General features: G+C 31.7%; 1 protein-coding gene across 5 annotated transcripts in view; it reads right to left on the minus strand.

Moving 5' to 3' along the window:
* Positions 1 to 231: 231 nt before the first annotated feature.
* LOC148621887 (huntingtin-like) overlaps positions 232 to 21,705 on the minus strand; it is a 50,279-nt gene continuing 28,805 nt past the window's right edge. For 2 of the 5 annotated variants that reach the window (XM_088576716.1, XM_088576715.1), the window contains exons 36-57: positions 21,146 to 21,278; positions 18,444 to 18,563; positions 17,458 to 17,877; positions 16,607 to 16,778; positions 15,374 to 15,451; positions 13,846 to 13,974; positions 13,089 to 13,265; positions 12,735 to 12,838; positions 12,382 to 12,536; positions 11,465 to 11,533; positions 10,776 to 10,890; positions 10,189 to 10,467; positions 9,600 to 9,755; positions 8,811 to 8,998; positions 8,419 to 8,533; positions 7,808 to 7,953; positions 7,500 to 7,567; positions 6,759 to 6,776; positions 5,798 to 5,933; positions 5,023 to 5,185; positions 4,552 to 4,712; positions 232 to 2,315 (exon numbers count right to left, since the gene is read on the minus strand). In XM_088576716.1, coding sequence (XP_088432842.1) covers positions 2,117 to 2,315; positions 4,552 to 4,712; positions 5,023 to 5,185; positions 5,798 to 5,933; positions 6,759 to 6,776; positions 7,500 to 7,567; positions 7,808 to 7,953; positions 8,419 to 8,533; positions 8,811 to 8,998; positions 9,600 to 9,755; positions 10,189 to 10,467; positions 10,776 to 10,890; positions 11,465 to 11,533; positions 12,382 to 12,536; positions 12,735 to 12,838; positions 13,089 to 13,265; positions 13,846 to 13,974; positions 15,374 to 15,451; positions 16,607 to 16,778; positions 17,458 to 17,877; positions 18,444 to 18,563; positions 21,146 to 21,278 — 3,301 coding nt within the window. In that variant the 3' untranslated portion in view covers positions 232 to 2,116. Of the gene's footprint in view, positions 2,316 to 4,551; positions 4,713 to 5,022; positions 5,186 to 5,797; positions 5,934 to 6,758; positions 6,777 to 7,499; positions 7,568 to 7,807; positions 7,954 to 8,418; positions 8,534 to 8,806; positions 8,999 to 9,599; positions 9,756 to 10,188; positions 10,468 to 10,775; positions 10,891 to 11,464; positions 11,534 to 12,381; positions 12,537 to 12,734; positions 12,839 to 13,088; positions 13,266 to 13,845; positions 13,975 to 15,373; positions 15,452 to 16,606; positions 16,779 to 17,457; positions 17,878 to 18,443; positions 18,564 to 21,145; positions 21,279 to 21,705 lie in introns of those variants that run through there. The other 3 variants (XM_088576718.1, XM_088576717.1, XM_088576719.1) reach the window with 2 other exon arrangements.

The following is a 21,705-nucleotide window of genomic DNA, read 5'->3' on the forward strand; positions in this document are numbered from 1 at the left end:
GTCAGAATTAATATGAACATAACTATAAGTGTTCTGTAATTTTGTTGTTATCTTCATTCCTTACTCTAACACTTTATTCAGACTCCAAAACCAGTTGTCAATATATTTCTTGTATGCCTCATTCATAGTATTACAAAGCAATTTGAAGGAGTTTAGCTTTCTCATAAAAACACAAGAAAACAGTTTTATCAGATTCAACTCTACTATTTCTGCAAGTCAAAATAAAATATCTACAGCAAATTAACCTTTATTGAATGATAAACATTAAGTATTATGCAAAGTGATATATAGTCATATCTAAAGTACTAAAGCTTTGGTAAGTTTTACACCTGTTGTATAACTTAATAGGTCTAATTAAGCATATATCATGTTTATAGTGTAACATTCCTTGTCAACAAGAGGAAGTTTATGTACCTTTCCATTTAACTAGTCTGTACTAAAATATGATTGGTATGTATAATACCGAAGTTGTTTCTAGGGGAAAAGCTGACTTTAATGTTAAATGTAAAAAATATCAAGAAAAAAACACAATTTAAGTTAATGTGACAAACATAACCTGGTTAGTTGTATGTAATTATTAATTTCAACAAATACAAAATTTTGATTCTGAAATATTATTCAAGATACAGAAACTGCTGCATGGTTTTCTTAAAGGTTAACTTGTCAATATCAATAAGTAACATGAAAAACAAAATATATAAAAATAACAACAAAGCACTTTTTGCATATTGCACAAAATGAAAAGCAAATACCACAGCATGAAAGTAATACAAGTAAAAAATGAATTCTTAATCACTAAAATCTATCATTTATATCCTTCCCATCATTTATGGATTAGTACCACTAACACTTCTATGTAAATTGAAACAAGAACTTCCTATACACAATACTGGCTAATATTGACATGTCTATAACCTAAATATGAAAATTATCAATTATTAACAATTGGCAAATAAATTTTTTTCCTGCTCTTCCCTTTTATTTAAATTTAAGAGAATTAGGACACCTGTATGAATTAACTTGTAAGGCAGTCAAAAGACAAACATGTTTTGTATCAAAAAAATATTAAAAGCATGTGATTCAGATACAATGATTTATACAAACTCATAATATATTTGGCATTAATTCCAAAGTCAAGCTGCAGCTAGAGTGAAAACTGTGTCCTACAATAGTACTACATTTCATGGACAAAAATCAATAGTGTTAGGCACAATGCAGGGGGTAGATCCCGGGTATCAGGTCAGGGGTGTAAACAGATTTAAAGGCAGATGGAAGCCAGGGAAGACAATTTTTGGAGGTATAATTAATGAAATAATCAAGATTTCATGCAAATTTTTTTTAACCCAATTTTGGGGAAGGGGTGTATCCCAGGTTGCCCCCTATGAATCTGTGTTTGCGATGAAGACTAGAGGCCATAACACCATGTTATATTCTTGTCATACAGATAAGTTGCTAACATACACATTGTCTTAGATATTTACTCCTCATTGTATTCATTACAGATAATGTGCACATTTTATTTCAAAACCTACTAGAGATAATAAATTTCTTCTATAGCCCATTTGATTGCTAATGTGAGTCTGTCTGATTGTGACATAATATCAGGACCTTTACATGTAGTCATGGAAAGAATGGTGAAATAAACTTCATTTCAACAGCTATCTGAGGACAAGTTACTATGAAAGTACTATTGTTCGTAGAGTACCAATTTTTCGCGATTTTCATGGGTAGGCCACGCCACAAAATTTGGTTCCCAACAATAAAAGGAGATTTCCAATGATGTGTACACTGAAAACCTCAAAACCATGAATCAATAATCCACAAACTTGTGTTTCTTTCCTAATCTACTGAAATTGGTACCCACAAATTAAAATATTCTCACAGTATCAGGAAATGTATACACATATGACACTAGCATAACCTTACACCCACAACCTGAAATGTTACCAAGTCTACTGTTCCAGTTATACATAAAAATAGCATTAAGACTCCTTCTGCAGTCATCACATACACACACATGGTATAGTGAGCAACACTTTTAACAAAAAAACATCACTAATACATCTACATCATAATCAACAACATAAATGCATATCCAAACTCTTTGAAAGTGAGATCACTTTTTAATATCGCCAATAAGTTCCAGTAGCTGTGTATAAGGTGGTCCCAATGATACTACCATCTGGAATGTTGATAGGAATGCTCGAAGCTGAGCATCATCATTTAGTTGGTTGTAAAAACTAAGTGCTGCTAAACAAAACAAACGAGTGTCCACAACTTCCATCTTTCCCATTCTGTTTATAATGTGTGGAAATCTGACAAAGTATTAAGGAAAAAATCACTGGTTTATATTGCTTATAGTACATGTACTTAAGTGAAAGCTTTTAAAAATACCTGCTTAAGTCCTTTTCCCATTTTTTCAGCTTTTAAAGGGGAATATTCATTTATACCTGTTTCCAGCCTTGTTATTTACTGAAATCTAACCTTACCCACTAAAAAGAATTATTGACAACCATTTTGCTGTACCTGTGTTTAATGTTGTTTAGGAGCCAGCTGCAGTCTGCCCTGTGATGAGAGGATTTCCTCGACCTCCATTGAAGACCCATGGGTGGCCTTGAGCTGACATTTTTAATTCTTTTGGGGTTGTTATCTCTTTGACATATTTATCATATGCCGTCTTATTATATTATAAAAATATTCTTGTTTTAGAAGATGATAAAACCCAAACAAAAAAAGATTTATCAGGCACAGACCATTTTCAGGAGGGGGGGGTGTATTTTATTTTATTTTAATATTTTGTCAAAAGTTATCTTGATACAATAGGCTTTTATGGATAAAATATTTAAGTTGTTGACACATGTAGACAAAATCTTCTGCAAAGAAAAAGGTAAAGAAAGTGTTTTTTTGCCATTTGACAGAATTTATGCACTTTGGTCCAATTTTGCACAAAGGTTTCCATTTATATGGAATGAACTGCAAAAATGGTTTTGTTAGCAAAGAAAGCACAAATTTTCCTAAATATATTGCAACATCCATAAACATTTGACAGAGTTTTGCAGAATTCCATATAAATCAACTTCCTTTTAAAAAAGACATGTGGACCGATAGACCAACCATTATATATACTGTGTAAACCAAAAGACATGTGGACCAATAAACCAACCATTATATATTGTACTGTGTAAACCAAAAGACATGTGGACCAATAAACCAACCATTATATATCGTACTGTGTAAACCAAAAGACATGTGGACCAATAAACCAACCATTATATATCGTACTGTGTAAAGCAAAAGAAATGTGGACCAATAAACCAACCATTATATATCATACTATATAAACCAAAAGACGTGGACCAATAAACCAACCATTATATATCGTACTGTGTAAACCAAAAGAATTCTATAAACCTAAACATAAGGGTATTATATACACTACATTTTTTCTCATTTTAGTCTCCATAATATTTTTTTTATTTTCGATATGGGGAAGGCAACAGCTTTTTTTAATTTTAATTTTTTTTCAAATTTCTAATGAAAAGCATCGAAATTACAATTAGCTCCAATCCAGTTTTGAATTAGTTTTGCAAAGATATGAGTGTAAGTATAACTAGTCTTTGTAAAATTAGTACACTTAATACAGACTTATGGTTCAGATGCAAAATAAACCTAATAAATTAGTCACTTTTCTCTCCCAGCGCTTACAGTATATTGACATGTGTTGCAGTGGATTAAGTACTAAAGGTTGTCTACTTTGTGTCCAATGCAACACTTATTAACAAAAGGGAAGTTCCAGGAGAGAAAAGTGAATCATAAAGATGTAGGTTATGTTACTATTAAACTGTAAACTTTGTAGACAGAATGTATATTATCACTATTTTGTTTAAAATCCCTTTGATCTTGCTATACGATAATTTACAATATCACGCCAGTTGAGTGAGAATGAAAATTATCGCTAGTTTCTATGTCCTCGTTTGACATACAAGCAACAGCGTAGGAATATTTGACGACCTAAATAATCGTCTGTTTGTTTACTGTGTATGAAATAATGGCTAATTTGTGGCATTATTTTCTAGTCTATAATGGAAAATGATTTAATACAGTAACTTACCTGATACAAATGAATAAATCTCTAAATTATTCCACTCATTTTCAACGTGAGCGTCATAGTTAACCGATTTTTTTCAAATGATGTGTATCACAGCTGCACAACATATGTGATGTCACATAGCACGTCGCCGAAAAATAGTCCAGAAAGGAAACTTTGCAGCACTTAAAAAACTTACATATTTAGGTCAGGAAAATAAAAATAAAAGAAAACTAATACCTTACACTTCAGCAAAACAGCGATAAACAGATTATCAAATATTTTTTCAACTCGCGGGATTTGCTCGACCAGATCAGCATGAGAAACTCCCTCTTGTTGAAAAAATATTAAATAATCTAATAACATCAATTCTAAGAAAAGTATGAATAAGCTTTTGATGACACCACAACAAGTATTAACCTGCAAATTTGCAGTGAAAAAAACTAATCACTAATGAAGGATACAAAGATCTGAGCCATTTATTGGTTGATGCACTGATGAAGAAACAGGTAAGACTCCAGATGGCTAATGAGATTGGAGTACGCTGAGTAAAGTTAGACAATGATAGCATCACCCAATCTTGTACTAGTAATGTCTGCTCTTGTTCCAGTAAATTACTGAATACCTGTTAAACAAAATAAAACACACACTTTACAAAATAAAGAAGATTTTGGTGAGTAGTCTAAAAGTATCTTCCAATCAATTCTTTTCTTTTTCATTTAAGCCACTCTAAACAGATGTGGCATTATATACATATAAAGAATTTTTCAAAATGTGATTGTTGACAATCCTCCTCAACAAATTTCAAATTGAAGAATTATCCTATCATTTCAAACTCTAAATTTCTTTAAAATTATTGCATAAGGAAGTGAAATTCAAATTCTCAAATTTTCATTGGTTAGATTTACTAAGAAAAAACTAGAATGATACACAACCTGAAAGACAACTTGTGCCACAAGCTGTGGGTAAGGCTGTTGACTAGAAATAAACTCTCCTATCACTTTATTCATTATATCTTGAGGTGGGAAGAAATCAGCAAGGAAAGTTGGCAAGACTCTGGTGATCACTCTGGCTTCATATGGGTAGCCTTTCTTGATCCTAAAATAAAAAGAAATGAAGCCAGTATGTATTTATTATTTATAAGTTTGCTGACTGAATTGTTAAGTAGTACATGAATACAAAAAGATAAGGACTCTGATGATGAACACTTTCCTAGATATATTATAATTGTTCTATATAGTATTATTCAGATACAGCAAAAAACATTTAAGCTTTATGTTGTACAGTGACTGATGATTAGAGAACATTGTAGCGCAAGTCATCAATTGCATAAAAATCTGCATAACTTTTTTTGACAATCCTGCTTATTAATATACCTTTGAGCTAGAAATCAATACCCACCTTCTTTGTCACTAAAGCTTCCATCTGTGCAAGTTTTATTCAATTCAAATAAGGCAAACATAATTTATAAGGCAGCCAATAATTTTTATTTACTGGTACATGTATATAAAAATCTCTTTTTAGTAAATGGTGACCTTTAACTGGCTTTTGAATTATAGTGGTGTCTATTTTGTGAATTAAGTTGTAATCTGTTTAGTGACTATCTTAAGATGCTTGATGGTAACCAATTGTGAATGAAATGATGGGGGATTAAGCCTGAACTTTAACTGTCCTCTCATTTCCAAGAAATAGAACCATTTACAAACAAACCTATCAAACAGAACAGTGACCCTCTCCATGGCCAGTATGAGGGATTCTGGGTCCTGGTAGACTACATCAAAGTTGTAGGCACTGGTTTTCTTACTGGTGTCTCTAGGTACAGGGCTATACTGGTCATACTGCTTACCTGGGAAAAAATCAAATGAAGAAACAAATTTTATTTTTTTCCACTTGATAAAGCTATGAAAAACAAAAATACAGAAAATTAAAGAAGATATCCTTATTTATTGTATATAATTAGTTGTGTGACATCTATTTGTGTCTTGATAAGATAGGTTTTGGTTCTGGTCAAATAGTAATCACTGAAAGTTCTCTAAATAGAATGAAGTTCGACAGGTTTAATGGTAATATTGTCAATTATTTTCAAAACATTTCTTTTACCTTATCAATTTTTTCATCAACAGGGAAACCAATCTGGGTAGTGGGTAAATATTGAAGAGGAAACGGAGTATTCATGACATTGATAAAAATGATGAGTTGAGATGAGGTCTGTAGACAAGATGTGTAGTGGTATTAAGGCCATTGAAAAAAAATGCTGGTTTATTACAAATTATGCATTTTTTTAAATTAATGAATAACAGGAAGAGAATTTTATGTTAATATGGTTTTTTTTTCTATGTTTCCAAAAATTCTAATTAACAGAAAGTATTGTTTGCAAAATGAAACAGATGTAATCAACAGTACCACAATGCTCCCTGGGGAGGGCTGTAATGAAGAAGAAGAACATATTTTACCGAAGTTTTCACCTTTTTGCAATAAATTTTCCACTTAAAACTCATTTCGTGGTCAAGCATGAATAAATTCAGATTTTCCCAAAAAGCGTTAAAAAGGATCAAGAAGGAGAAACAATCTAGGATATTCCTAGGGTAACCCCACCTCATTCCAAATGGTAGGGAGGGATATACTATTGAAAAAGTGGAAATTTCAATGATGGCATTTCAAATGTACTTACCTAATCTTGTAGACATTTCTAGGAATATGAATTTTATTTATGAATTGTTTTGTCAGATTATTTGTGAACTAATTTTTAGGTTTGTTTCTAAAATCTAATTCAGTATAAAATAAAGTTTATTGTCTCACAAAATGAATATTTGTCTTACCTTTCTTATTTAAATTAAACTGTCTATGTAAGAAGCTTAAAAGAGACACAGTGTTATTAAAACAATTTTCAGACAATACCTTAGTTTACTAACGAGTGTTCAATTTGCAGTATAAACAGTATCATTTATTTAAATATCAGACTAAAAGAATCATGCAAATTATGTAATATGTGATACACCTCATAAAAGGCTACACATTTTTATTTTTATTATTTTAATAGTTGCTTTATAGGTCTATATGATGAAACTTGTAATTATTCATTCCAATCGGTCTGCTCTTGGGAGATAATCCTCATTAAAAACCCAATAATTTCTATTATATTTTAGTGTCACTTACAGAGTTATCTCCCTTAATTTTGAATTCTAAAGTGCATTCTATATATCTTTTATCTCCTAAGAGCACAGGTTATAAGAAAAGCCACATGTTAATTTTTGTTTTCTATAAAATTTTAAACAAAATATCAAAATAAAAATATGTAGGCTTTTCAACCACTAATCACATTTTGCATGATTCTTAGCTGGAGTGCTACTTAAAAACATGAAAAATCATTCAGATCACCCAGACTACACCAGAGACACAATTTATAACATACCTGAATACATACACGTAAAGACCAAACCTAAAGCAGCTAGAGACCTCTGTGGACTAGGCAAACATAACCTACAAAGTAAAAACAATCATAATGTTAAGCTCCAATTATTTAAAAATTCTCTGGTCATTATTTAGAAAATTTCATGAGTCTCTTTTCCATATAAAAATTCTAATTAGCTTATGAGTTCGGGGGATTCTTCTTTTCATGTGTACACTGTAAAGGGTACTTCAATCAGTGCAATACAATAATAAATGATATTCTGTTTATTACATGATATTCTGAATCACTATTTATCATTTCATGCATACCTGTCAACCCCAAGTTTCATGATAACTTCTGAGTCTTGTTGTGATAGTACATCTGTTAACAGGAGTCTCTCAAGTCCTTTCAATATTGCCAGATAAACTGCAGTAGATACACTTTCTTCATTCCCTGAAGCTGTGGTTACTGCAAACTGAAATTTTATGTAAAACAATTTACATCCTGAATTTTTATCAGTAGGTATTTATTTTTGTGATATGTGAAAAATTTTGTCAGTAAATCATCAAAGTCAGCATTTAAAAGGATGAGGAACACTTAGGGGTGTTTTTGCCTAAACTAATCAAAATTTTCAACATTGAAGTAGATTGAAACCAATATGTATACTGGTGCATGTATTTGTTGAGTGAAAAGACATTAACATATCAGAACTTGTTAGTGATGAAAGAAGTTATAACATCAAATCTTGAATAATAGCTTCTTTTTGAAATCAAAATCAGGAAATAAGACAGACAAGTCTGGAAAAAAATTTAAAATTCTGATTGTATCACAAACTAAATACTATGTGCCCTTCTGTCTAAATCAGCGAGTGGCTATATTATCAATGATCTTCTTAACATGTTTAAACATTTTCAATCTCATTTCCAACTGAAATGCTGACCTGTAAAATTTTACTTGGAAATTCTAGATCTTTCAGATCAACATGATAGTTTTCCATTATGTAGAAAGCTGTGGCCCACATTGTAAGGACATAGGTTTGACTAGTTATGCATGTTCTGAAAGATACATTTACATCATTTAGAGAATGTAGATATATATGTCATGTCTTACTGAAATAAATAAATAAATGAAAGAAGAGAGTCCTAATTCAATACACTCAGAAAATTACAAAAATCAAAATAAAACAATAAATAGATATCTTTCGCTATGAAATTTATCTTTTTTTAAGTTTTAATCTTACATTTTGAGTTAATTTCATATCAGTCACCATAAAAAATGACAGAAAAGATGAATATACAGCCTTAATTTTAGAAAAGTAAAAATAAAACTTACTGATTAACAGAAGACAAGTTTTTCAGAAGAAAGTCAGTAGCGACAGGTATGATAGATTTATTAGCCTCCTGTATTCCTGCCTCTAACAGATATAGTATGCCATGTAAGGATGATATCCTACTGGGTAAGTGTGGAGTCTTTAGGCCAAAGTCCAAAATATTTATTATCTTAGAAGCTATAGAAGTATCCTAAAAATAGAATGGTTCCTTTCATCATCAATGGTAAGACAATTTAACAGGCTTTGAAGTAAACTAATATTACTAAACTAATTACCAGTAATACTCAATACCTGACAACTCTGCTTATAGTACTAGTTACACTGTATTATCTAATCCCTTTCCCCTCTTACTTCTGCAGCTGCTTCACAGATCCTTTATTAAATGACTTGTAACTACATTGTATTTAATCCAATACCACTCCTATTGCTGAAGCAGCCTTACAGAACTCGTGGATTGTTACTGTGTATCCATCTACACCATGAGAACTGATTTGTTCAATGGATCTCATAATTTTCCTTTCATCTTTCATCTACCCCAGACTTGACTTTTTATGTATTTCTAGAAAAACTGAGTATGCTTACCCTACCAGTACACCTGGTCCATGCTCCAAATTTTTAGTGGAGTCCAAGTTGCTTATTTACTTTTGTTACTTTGAATGTGTTATTTTAGTTATTTCATGTTAGTCATTTTGATGTCTAGTCTTTATCCATAGCTTACATTCTTTTGATTTCTGCTAGAATCTTGGTTCCCTTTACTCTACATTAAAGGACTGATTACAATTTTTCCTTACCACTCCTACAACTGCTGCTGCCTTACAGATCCCAACATTAAGGTACTGGTTTATCATTTCATCTTCAGCCGGATGTATCTTTTGTGTTTCTAATAGCACATTTAACATCCATTCATACTGATCTCTCTCAACAAACACATCAGACAGACAAACAACCTACAATGGTAACTTAAAGTTAGTGTCTCTAGCCACATATTACATTACTGTGAAAGTACTATTGTTCAAGGGTTACCAATTTTCATGGTTTTTGAGGGAAGACTAAACCACAAAATCTGGTTCCCAACGAATAAGAGATTCCCATTGATGTGTACACGGAAAACATTCAAACCACAAATTCAAGAATCCACGAACTTGTGTTTCTTTGCTGAACCACGAAAATTGGTATCCACGAATTAAAGTACTTTCACAGTAGTACATATCAGAAATAGATTGTCATACATATTCAACAGAAATATAAATAATTACAGTACTTAAGTCAGATCAACTTTGACTTTAAGCTCAATGATGAAGCAATATTTTTGACTGAAAAAGAGAACATGAGACTAACATACATACTCCATAAATTGGTAGTTAATGTAATATCACTCACAGACTTGACGACTTCATTTCTGAGCATAAGAGGTGGTTTAGGGCTGGCTTGACTAGACAACCACTGACCATAAAGGTCTATCAGAAACTGTAAACAGGAGTTAATATCTATACTGCTGAATGTCATGGACCGTTCCCTTTTCTCTATAGTAATTAGCGGGAATTGTTGTTGGCCTTTTTGTGCTGACTCTGGTGGATCATCTGGAGACTCGGATGTATCGGACTCAACAATCCTGTTACTAAGTGCTCCCACCACAGACCATATACTCTCTATAGATATCTGAAATACAAAAGCATTCAATAGTACACAGGTGTCCTCAGAAACCGTAATATACAATATTATATGAATTACAATACCAATAAGCAGAGCCACAGATCATTTTTTTCTACTAAGAAATGTAAAAGTTACCTGTCCTAAATTAAAGTTTTCTATGGCAAGTCCTCTCTCTAGAATACTATCAAAAGTTACTTGTCCTAAACTGAAGTTTTCTATGGCAAGTTCTCTCTCTAGATTACTATCAAACATTACTTGTCCTAAATTGAAGTTTTCTATGGCAAGTTCTCTCTCTTGATTACTATCAAAAGTACCTGTCCTAAATTGAAGTTTTCTATGCCAAGTTCTCTCTCTAGATTACTATCAAACATATATCTCAGTAACTTATTGTCATCTTTACCACCATTGTAATACAGCTGTCTACTGTTACTGAAACACAAAAACACACTTATGTATAAGACACTGCATGTTAAAATAAACAATAGTTGAACAGTCAGTTCTATACCAGCCATAATTACACTCTTAATAGACTGGATAAAAATGATTCATGACTTTCTGTAAACATGGTAAATACAGAATAACAGCAGTTTTAAAGTTGAGGGAGAGAAAAATCAAAGCAGTCTCATAAGGGGAAATCTGATGTTCTGTTGAAAATTTTGAAACTCCAGTTATTCTGTTATTATCAGCAATGCTACAATCGATTTGATTGTCACACTGTCATTGGCAATTGCCAATATTTTCAAGTATCGTGGCAGTAGCCGGAGATAGAAAATACTAAGCAGTAAGAACAATTGGTAAACAATAAAGTTGCCGTTAAAATATAATAATCTAAAATACACTACATGTATTCTGAATATACAATAGTGGTACCCTTCACAGACTTATTGTCAATTTATTCATATCTAACAATTTTCTTTAAAATTGGTAACAAAGTCACAGTATTTTTTTTCAAGTATGCATCAAGTCAACAAATCCTGATTATCAATATATCAGAAGAGCTTACCTTCTATTATATAGGTTCTGGACCTCTTGTTCTATAATACCTCTGATTGATGTTAACTTTTTACCACATCTATAAAAGAAAAACTTAAATTGAGTTTTTCTTCATACTAACAAATATAAAATACAAAAAAATCAATAAGGCACCAGAAAACTTATTTATAAGGTTTAAATAAATTTTATAGGTTTAGGGTATTTTTGTGTATTTACACACGTTTTAAACAGAAATCATTTTCAGAGCATGGAGATCAATACATAAGAATTGGCCACGAATGACAGATTATGAAACAACTGTAATAGCAAGTAATAACAACCCTCTGTATTTTTTTGTCAAAACCTCCATGGTAAATGCTTTTACAGCTGGAAATGAGTACTTTGAGACTTAATATTTCAATTACTTTCAACAATTTTCTTTATCAAAAGTATGTTTTTAAATTTAAAAAATCTCAAAATTTAACTAGAACCAGAAACTGGACTTACCCAATTTTCCCAACTATTGACTTTGTTTCACAAGCCATTTTATACACCTGGTGTCAATTTTGTCAGGTTTCCAAATAAAATAATCAAATTTATACAGCTACTGGCCTTTACATGATATTATTGAGTGAGAATAAAGTTCTTTCCTTTAAATATTTATAGGAAATACCCTATTAAGGTAAATAAATTGACTGATCTAGTCCAAAATATCTATCTTTTGTGTTACAAAATTCTAACCCAATTCATTTCTAGAAAAACTTTTTTAAATATGTTTTGACCTTCAAAAAATGTAATGCATACGATACATTTATGTGTATTATACACACTGAAATACTGAAAATAATTTGCATTAACATCACACGGAACCGATTTAATACATACTTCTTTTGAATATCAAAATTCTTGCTAGTGTTGAAACAGAAAAAAATAACATCTTCAAAGTACCTTGTATGTAAGAATCCCAGAGGTTTATCTCTTGGTCTCATTTCATATACACTGTTACTAGGGTTACCAGGTATAGGGGTCAAAGTTGATTGAAGTAACATAGAGGTCACACACTTCACAGCTACAACCATACATTGTGATCTTTCTACTTCCTCCTGAAAATAGAAGTTAAGCAAGTTTAAACTTCTGAGTATGACTCCTGTCATTTCTCATTTAAAACTAAAACATTCTAAATAGATTCATTGAATAAAAAATAGTATATAAACAGTATAAACATTTAACCATAGGCATACATTATGAAATAGATTCAAGCTTCATTTAACATTTTCATTGTCTCTATGTCAGTGTAATACCTCAGGGCTGACTATTTCTTCTGTTTCCTCATCTACACTAACAGGGTTTAATATGGGCAGTAAACTCATCCATGTTTCTTCAAACTGTTGTCTATTTATCCAACCTAAATTACACAAAAATAGAATGAAACAAAAACTTGGTATCAAACATATATATTTTTGTTAAATACATGACTTAAGTAATAATGGTCAGGTATTTCTGGACTCTACAACTTTAACAATTATCGTAAATTAAATTTTAAAAAAAATGACACTCACTAATATTGAATTGAAGACTTGCTATGACAAAACCCATTACAGACCTAAGATTATTGTGCAAAGGTGAATTAGAACATACAAAGATCAAATATTTACCAAAAGTGTTAACTCGGAAGACAAATTCCTTGAGCACATCTTTGTCCTGAAGTAAATCTAGTGGCAAGGGAGGTAACTGTGTTCTTGGGTTCCCTGTTGGTGTTGGTGCCCAACCTAACTTCCATACAATACCAGGTATCCTGGCATAACTGTTTATAACAGTCTGTCTACTTAAACCTGTCATAAAAAGTAAGTATGTGACTACTTAAATCTGCCATATAAAGTAAGTATGTGACTACTTAAACCTGTCATAAAAAGAAAGTATGTGACTACTTAAACCTGTCATAAAATGTAAGTACTGTAAAAGTATTAATTTTCGCTGTGTACTAATATTTGCTATTTTGGCGGTGAATATAAAAGCATGAAAAATAGTACCGGCGAAATTGATTTTTAACACTTACCATTTTTTTTTATCTGCTAAAATTGATACCTGAGAATGTGCTCACTTGACAAAATCCTCAAAAATTAGCAACTGCAAAAATTAATACGTTTACAGTATGTGACTACTTAAATCTTCCCAATTTAAGGTAAATTACGTTAAAAAAAAATCAAATTGATGCACATTGTAATTCACAAAATTCCATACTTTATTTTCAAATATGAATCAACCATTGTTTTTACCAAAAGCTATGTTCAAACAGTAAAATTCAGTTTAATTTTACCAAAGGTAGAGAGTGATATATTTTTTGTGACTGAACAATTATGTCAAGAAATAAAGTGATTTGTTACAATAAATCATAAGCCTGTATGTACTAACCTAAGATAATGTTCTTGACATAATTACTGATGAAGGATGGTAACAATTTGGATGGTCCTTTCAACCTTGTATGTAGACAAATGATAAGATCTGAAACTCTATCACAGGCCTTTAACACATGCTGGAAATCTACAAAATAATTGACATTTGCACAATAGCATTCTGATTAATCACAGTCAAACCTTGTTAAGTCAAAGTTGAAGGAACCATGCAATTAGTGTTCGAGTTATCCAAGATTCGAGTCAACAGAGGTCAAGTATAACTCAGAAATAGTCTGGCCGATAATTGTTTCTGCATTGTGCCTGTACATGTACTTCACTTTACCGGGTACTTGGTGATTTCTTGCATTTTATACCAAAAGATATCTTTTTTGTATGTTGTATATCATGTTTGAAAAACTGAACGGCACCAAATGTTATAGGGAAATTTCCTTTTTATTTTTTCTACATCAAAAATGTCATAAGTTCAAAACATGTGCTCTACATTACTACGATAAAATTCTGATTCACTAGAAAAATGAATGCAGTCATTGAAATACATTTACTATCTGTCTGTTTGATGTTTAATTAAATGGTCAGATACCATTACAATTCATCTGTATTTTTATAAATTTTTATCAAAATATTCGATATCCCTGTTCGTGTGAATTCCAATGTGTATTTAAAAATCTGTTTATTTTGACTACACATGCAATTTTGGATTAATTAAATACACAAATCAAGATATAAAGTGTCAATAAAATAATTTCAAAAACCACACTAATCGTTGTAAAAACACACTTCAGTCATTGTTTTAATAAAGCAATCAGTTTTCCGACTAATTAGTTGACTTCAAAACATCAGGGGTAAGGGGAGTTTTGCTGGGATTTTGTAATTAGAGTTATCCGAGATTTTTTCGCTGTATATCACACCATTAATTTTAATCAGATTATACTGTCAGGGCAATATAAAATGTGCTGATATCATAAAATATACTAGTACATCAGGTAAGACACAGATTAGACTCACAAAGAGAGCACTCACTTCCAAGGAACTTAATCATATTACACCCTTAAGTTGAATAGGTCACCTTTGCAGTGACCTGACCTTAATTAATTTTATTTATGCATATCTCCATATGCCTATGAACCTCCTCATAAAATTTAATAAAAAATAATTGCATAGTTTAGAAATTGTGCTTACATGGTTTCAACATGTAAAGCTCTGCAGTTTAGTTATCTCCCTTGACAGACATTTCCCTTAGTGTACATCTGCATGTGATGCATAACCTTCCTATTCAATTCATCAAAACCCATAATGAAGCTTTAGATGAGTTGGCCTTACAAAATATATGGACAGACAAACAAACAGTTGGGTGGTTTTACTAACAGACAGTGAGATGCCTACATGCTCCCTAGGGTATTAATTAGTTGTAAGTATAAAATTAATACCAATTTGAATGTATCACATGACAAATGTTATAATCACTTAATCTAACACAAAATAGAAAATCTTGAAATTATATTTTAATAAAACTAGAAAATTCCTACCATTCTGATCACTGCCTTGGTCTTCAGAGGTGTCATGTGCAGGTGATTTGATAAGTTTCTCTCCAGGTAACACTTCATCTTAAAGTTACAAGAAAATTGTAAACATAAATATCATCTCAGGCTATCTTCATGAAATTTCAAAATCAACACCTAAGGTTGTTGGTTACATTATGAAAGAAAAATACATTATACTTGTTGTGAAAGCAACAATTGGAGTAAAAGAAGAATGAATAAATAACCACTAAACAGATTCTACAAAAAGCTGTGGCTACTGTACTTTGTTCTAACACTAGTCTTGCTAAACCTTGTGCATTGTCTTACGAAGAAATTTGTGTTTTTAATATCTTTATTTACATTTCACTACAATTTCCATTTAGCAGATGTTATTTCATTGTCAATTTGAAAATATGTTCATTGATGATATGATTTAAGGCTTTGCCTATGAGGTACATATCTATTTGTACTTTTTATGGGTAATGTCTAGATCAATGGGAATGTGCAAGACTTGCTATGACATACTCAGAATTTTTGCGTCAAAAATTGAAACAATCTCTTTTTCTAGCTACATACGCCACCCACAGTGACTTACAAGATAGGACAACCTGATACATCATAGTGACTTACGAGAAAGGACAACCTGATACAACATGGTGACTTATGAGATAAGACAAGTTGATACACTATGCTGACTAACAAGATAAGACAAGCTGATACACCATGGTGACTAGGGAGCACATACTTACAAGATAAGACAACCTGACACACCATGGTGACAAGGGAATACATACTTAACAAGATAAGACAACCTAACACACCATGGTGACTAGGGAACACATATTGACAAGAAAACACAACCTGGCAAACCATGGTGACAAGGGAACACATACTTATAAGATAAGACAACTTGACACACCATGGTGACTAGGGAACACATACCTACAAGATAAGACAACTTGACACACCATGGTGACTAGGGAACACATACTTATAAAAAAAACAACCTGACACACCTTGGAGACTTGGAAACACATACTTATAAGATAAGACAACCTTATACAACATGGTGACTAGGGAACACATACTTACGAGATAAGACAACCTTATACAACATGGTGACTAGGGATCACATACTTACAAGATAAGACAACCTGATACACCTTGGAGACTTGCGAACACATACTTACAAGATAAGAGAACCTTATACAACACGGTGACTAGGGAACACATACTTACAAGATAAGACAACCTGATACACCATGGAGACTAAAGAACACAACCATGACACTTGTTTTTCTACTTGTTGTGACAGCTGATGGTTTTGAAGGACTAGAGATACACATTGTAAACAGGAACTCAGCTGTTCTGATGTGGGTAACTGGTTATGGTGCAACATCCAGTCTATCACCTATAAAGACCAAATTACAGTATTCCATGATATCAAACTATATCTTATTATCAAAATTGAATTTTGGTTGATACATTCTGTCAATAATCTATTGAAATACATGTATATTATTTTACTCCAATAATCAGATCATGTAACATACTGTTAATATTTCTTTTCCCTTAATATGTATTGTAACTTAACTAACACCCATCCTATTAAGAATATTAGAAAAGTTGTAAAAACAGGTCATATCACCTATTAAGGTGTTAAATAAGCAATTTAGAACTGTTTAGGCATGGTTGTTTATGTAACTATAAATGGTAGTTACAGGAGTAAATACAATGTGTCAGAATAATTAACAAACATTGGATTAAATATAACTAACTGATTAAACGGTTAGGCACAAGTTTTCTTCCTTTGTCATACTTTCAAACAGGTGTAGAATATTTGATTATGCAGACGATGCATAACTGTTTATGATATTTTATTAACCTTATATTATGTACAATTCTTTTCTTTTATGGTAGCTACACTTTTTTGCAATGAAGTCCTATTTGTTATATTTATGATGTAAAAATTTTGCTATATTTCCAGCTGACTGCTGATAAGCAACTAAAAGTCATGGATGTTTTCCTACAGATTAATGGAATATATGTGCAGATTGATATACGTTAGGAGAAAGATGATAATTTCTTACCTCAGCTGATAGAACACAGAATCTACAAATATCACAGACAGAATCTGATGGCAAGTCTGGTTGCCATGGGAATGTTGATAAAGCTTGTAAGTATACTGTTAATGATGTAGTCAATGAAAAAATCATGTCAATCCAGGAGGAGTCTGTCAACACATCTTCCAATCTCTCCTCATAGCGAGATTGTTTTATCAATGATTTTTCAAACGTCAATATTTGGTGAGGAATCGGTAAAAGATTTACAATATTGTTAAAATGTCTATTTAATGTCAGTTGTGCAGCTTGGAATAAGGAATCAAACTCTGGTTCTTGTAGCACACGGTTTCCCTCGTTGTCAAGAACTACAACGGTCTCATTGTCTTTCATCATTGTGTGGTAGGCTCCTAAGTACAGACATTCTCTTAGAATACTTAAATTGAATTCCTGAAAATTGAAATAATGTTAGAAGTCCACAAGTATAATCCATTTTTCCATACCATTTATAATGTGTTACATTATTTTGCAAATTTCATGGGAGAAATACATAAGCACCAATACCAAAGTTAACAAAGACATTAATTTTTGTAAAACTTTTGAACTATTTTTTTCACAATACATTTTCATGATACTGTTTCTTTAAGGTTACGTGTACATGATCTTAATATTCACACAATGCATTTTTAATCATTCTACTACACAAATTTATTTGATTATCATGATTATGAAACAAATTTGTGAGAAAAATTACATTTTTAAAAGTCACTATTTGTTGTGAATTATTCAAATAAAACTGTTTTATCATAATCTTATTACTAACCTGCTGTGAATACATACATGTATTACCAATGAATTTATTTTAAAACAAAATAATTATAAATTCTTATTAACATCTTGCATACTCATACAATGCAGTAAAAACAAATGTGGGAAAATGCAAATCATTCAACAACCAAATGCCACAACTGTCACCAACCTTTTACAACCCTATCAACTTATCAACTTTAAGGTACCTTAGTCATGGTTATAGAAAGAACATCAGCATACTGTAGTTGTTTTAACAATTGAGCACACTCTCTGGTATCACAGTCTAGTTTGTAACACTGTTCCTTTACAACAGACACAAAACACTCCTACAACATAACACATTTTATGTCATGATAATTCATTGTGTTAATTTAACTGTATTAGTAATAAGACTACTTGGTTCTCTTTGGGCAACATAAGTTATTTTGTGTATTAACTAATTTTTTATTATATTTTGACCAAACTTTAGGACAATTTATGCTTGTTCATAAACTGCTTCCCATTTCATGAAGTGCAGAATTACTCCAAAGTTAATGACAACTCTAAAATAAATAACAAGATCAAATCTCTTTTAAATGAAGGTAATTCATTTTTTACCAGTAAAAGATGTGTATTACACAATTTGGTAATGAAATCCGAGAAGTCCTTTTTAAATTCATGAATTTTGCCTGATGTAGGAATTTCAACATAAGTAGTAAGTACATAATAATACCAGTCAAAAATTACACATCAATAGTAAAAGTTTTAAAATATTTTAGATTAAGACTAAGACCATTTATTGGATAATCAATAAAATACTGATGTCTTCCACATAAAATGTCTAGGTATTCAATCCTTAAGAACAATACATGAAAAAAATAATATCAATACATGAAAAAAAGACCAAGGATAAAATATCTAAACATGGTTATTAAGATACAACCTATCAGATATTAGAAAAAGAGGATTGAATAAAATTACATTTATGTTTCGTTTCATGAATATTTCTTGATTCATCAATCTATTGAAAATAGATGAGGACTAATCACTCTGGGTTTCACTGTAATTTGTGTTCATATTTAGGTTTGTAAATAAAGTCTTTCTAAACTGATAATACTTTTTACATAGTAAAAAGAAATGTTTTTCATCTTCAATCTTATATTTAATGGTAGTCCAATAATGCATAATAGAGCAAAACTTTCTGTTTCTTTATAAACACATATATACAGAATAATGACAGTTTTGAAGTCAAGACAGAAAATATCACAGTAAACCTAATAGGGTAAAATGTGACGTTCCGTCAACATGTTCAAAACTGGTGTTATTCTGTTTATTGGTGATGTAATCGATTTGAGGTAATGTTGTCATTGAAAAATACTGATATATTTTAAGTTTCACTGCAGTAAGAACAATGCAAAAAATGACCAAGTTGCATCTCTAATACATCATTTTTACCAACAAGGAAATAAGTACAGCTACATATCAAAATCAGATAAATATGTAATAAGGGTAGGCGGCACATGATGGTATATGTAATAAGGGTAGGCGGCACAATATGGGTAGGCGGCACATGATGGTATATGTAATAAGGGTAGGCGGCACAATATGGGTAGGCGGCACATGATGGTATATGAACTGTAATAAGGGCAGGTGACACATGATGGTATATGTAATAATGGTAGGCGGCACATGATGGCATATGTAATACAGGTAGGCGGCACATGATGGTATATAAACTGTTATAAGAGTAGGCAGCACATGATGGTATATGAACTGTAATAAGGGTAGGCAGCACAAGATGGTATATAAACTGTAATAAGGGCAGGCAGCACATGATGGTATATATAATAAGGGTAGGTGGCACATGATGGTATATGTAATAAAGGAAGGTGGCACATGATGGTATATGTAATAAGGGTAGGCAGCACATGATGGTATATGTAATAAGGGCGGGCAGCACATGATGGTATTTGTAATAAGGGCAGGCGGCACACGATGGTATATGTAATAAGGGCAGGCGGCACACTATGGTATATGTAATAAGGGCAGGCGGCACATGATGGTATATGTAATAACGGTAGGCGGCACATGATGGCATATGTAATACAGGTAGGCAGCACATGATGGTATATGAACTGTAATAAGGGTAGGCAGCACAAGATGGTATATAAACTGTAATAAGGGCAGGCGGCACATGATGGTATATATAATAATGGTAGGTGGCACATGATGGTATATGTAATAAAGGAAGGTGGCACATGATGGTATATGTAATAAGGGTAGGCAGCACATGATGGTATATGTAATAAGGACAGGTGGCACATGATGGTATATGTAATAACGGTAGGCGGCACATGATGGCATATGTAATACAGGTAGGCAGCACATGATGGTATATACTCTGTAATAAGGGTAGGCGGCACATGATGGTATATAAACTGTAATAAGGGTAGGCGGCACATGATGGTATATGAACTGTAATCAAATTTGCTTGCATAAAATGTTCACATAAACGGAGTAAAATAATGGCTTAAATAGATCAGATATGCCACTTACTATTCTTAAATAACACATTGAATTTGTAGTTTCTTTGGGTTATCTCCCATTTAAACAATGTTCTCTGGTGCTTTCTTTGTAAAAAATATCATAAAAAGGCAGGAAGATATTAGTATGTTTTTCTCTCTATAACGTAACATTTTGCAAAGAATATGCACAAATTATTGATCTAACATAAGTTATCTCCCCTATTCATACTGCCTTTCGGAGTAAATGATATCTAAAAAGGAAAGGTGCCAAAATCAGATTAATTCACAATTCTGAAAAGAAATGATCAAAATAAATACATAAACACACAATGATAATTTCTATCATGAGATACACTATCTTGAATTTTATATATTGAATGGTACTTTAAAAGCGTTTGATTTACCTTATCAAGTTGTATATCTGTAACGTTAGAAGACAGGGATAATGGGTGTGGCCTCTCTGTGGAGAAACTGACAACATCATCTGGACAAATTTTATGTCGAAATTTCTCTAATAAGGATGACAACCTTGCATGTCTGAAAAGCAAAATAATAAAATAAGTATACTTCTTATGGTACCACATAGTTCTGAATTTTACTTTATATCCATTATAAAGAACAATATTGATTGATTGTTGGGGTTTAACGCCTGAGCAGCAATATTTCAGTTATATCCAGGCGACAAAAAAAAACAATAATTCAAAGTTAACCAGTAAAGATAATGTAAGGATATCTGAAAGAGATTTTTTCATTTTTGTGAATTATAAAAGAGGGTATATATATTATAATGTTGTGCTTTTTTGTTTTGCTCTCAAGAAGATTCAGTCAAATGTCTATTTTCACAAGTATAAATGTCTCTGAAAGGATAACAAGGTTCAATGTGTACTAACTTTTAATTCTATAACATTCTTATTCTGAAAGTATCAGTATTTATGGTTATTATCTCAGTGTTTACTGTATTGAA

Source organism: Perna viridis, chromosome 3, assembly GCF_037379345.1.
Source record: "Perna viridis isolate PV_CMFRI_1.1 ecotype Kerala chromosome 3, ASM3737934v1, whole genome shotgun sequence".
In the NCBI taxonomy this organism is placed as follows: domain Eukaryota; kingdom Metazoa; phylum Mollusca; class Bivalvia; order Mytilida; family Mytilidae; genus Perna; species Perna viridis.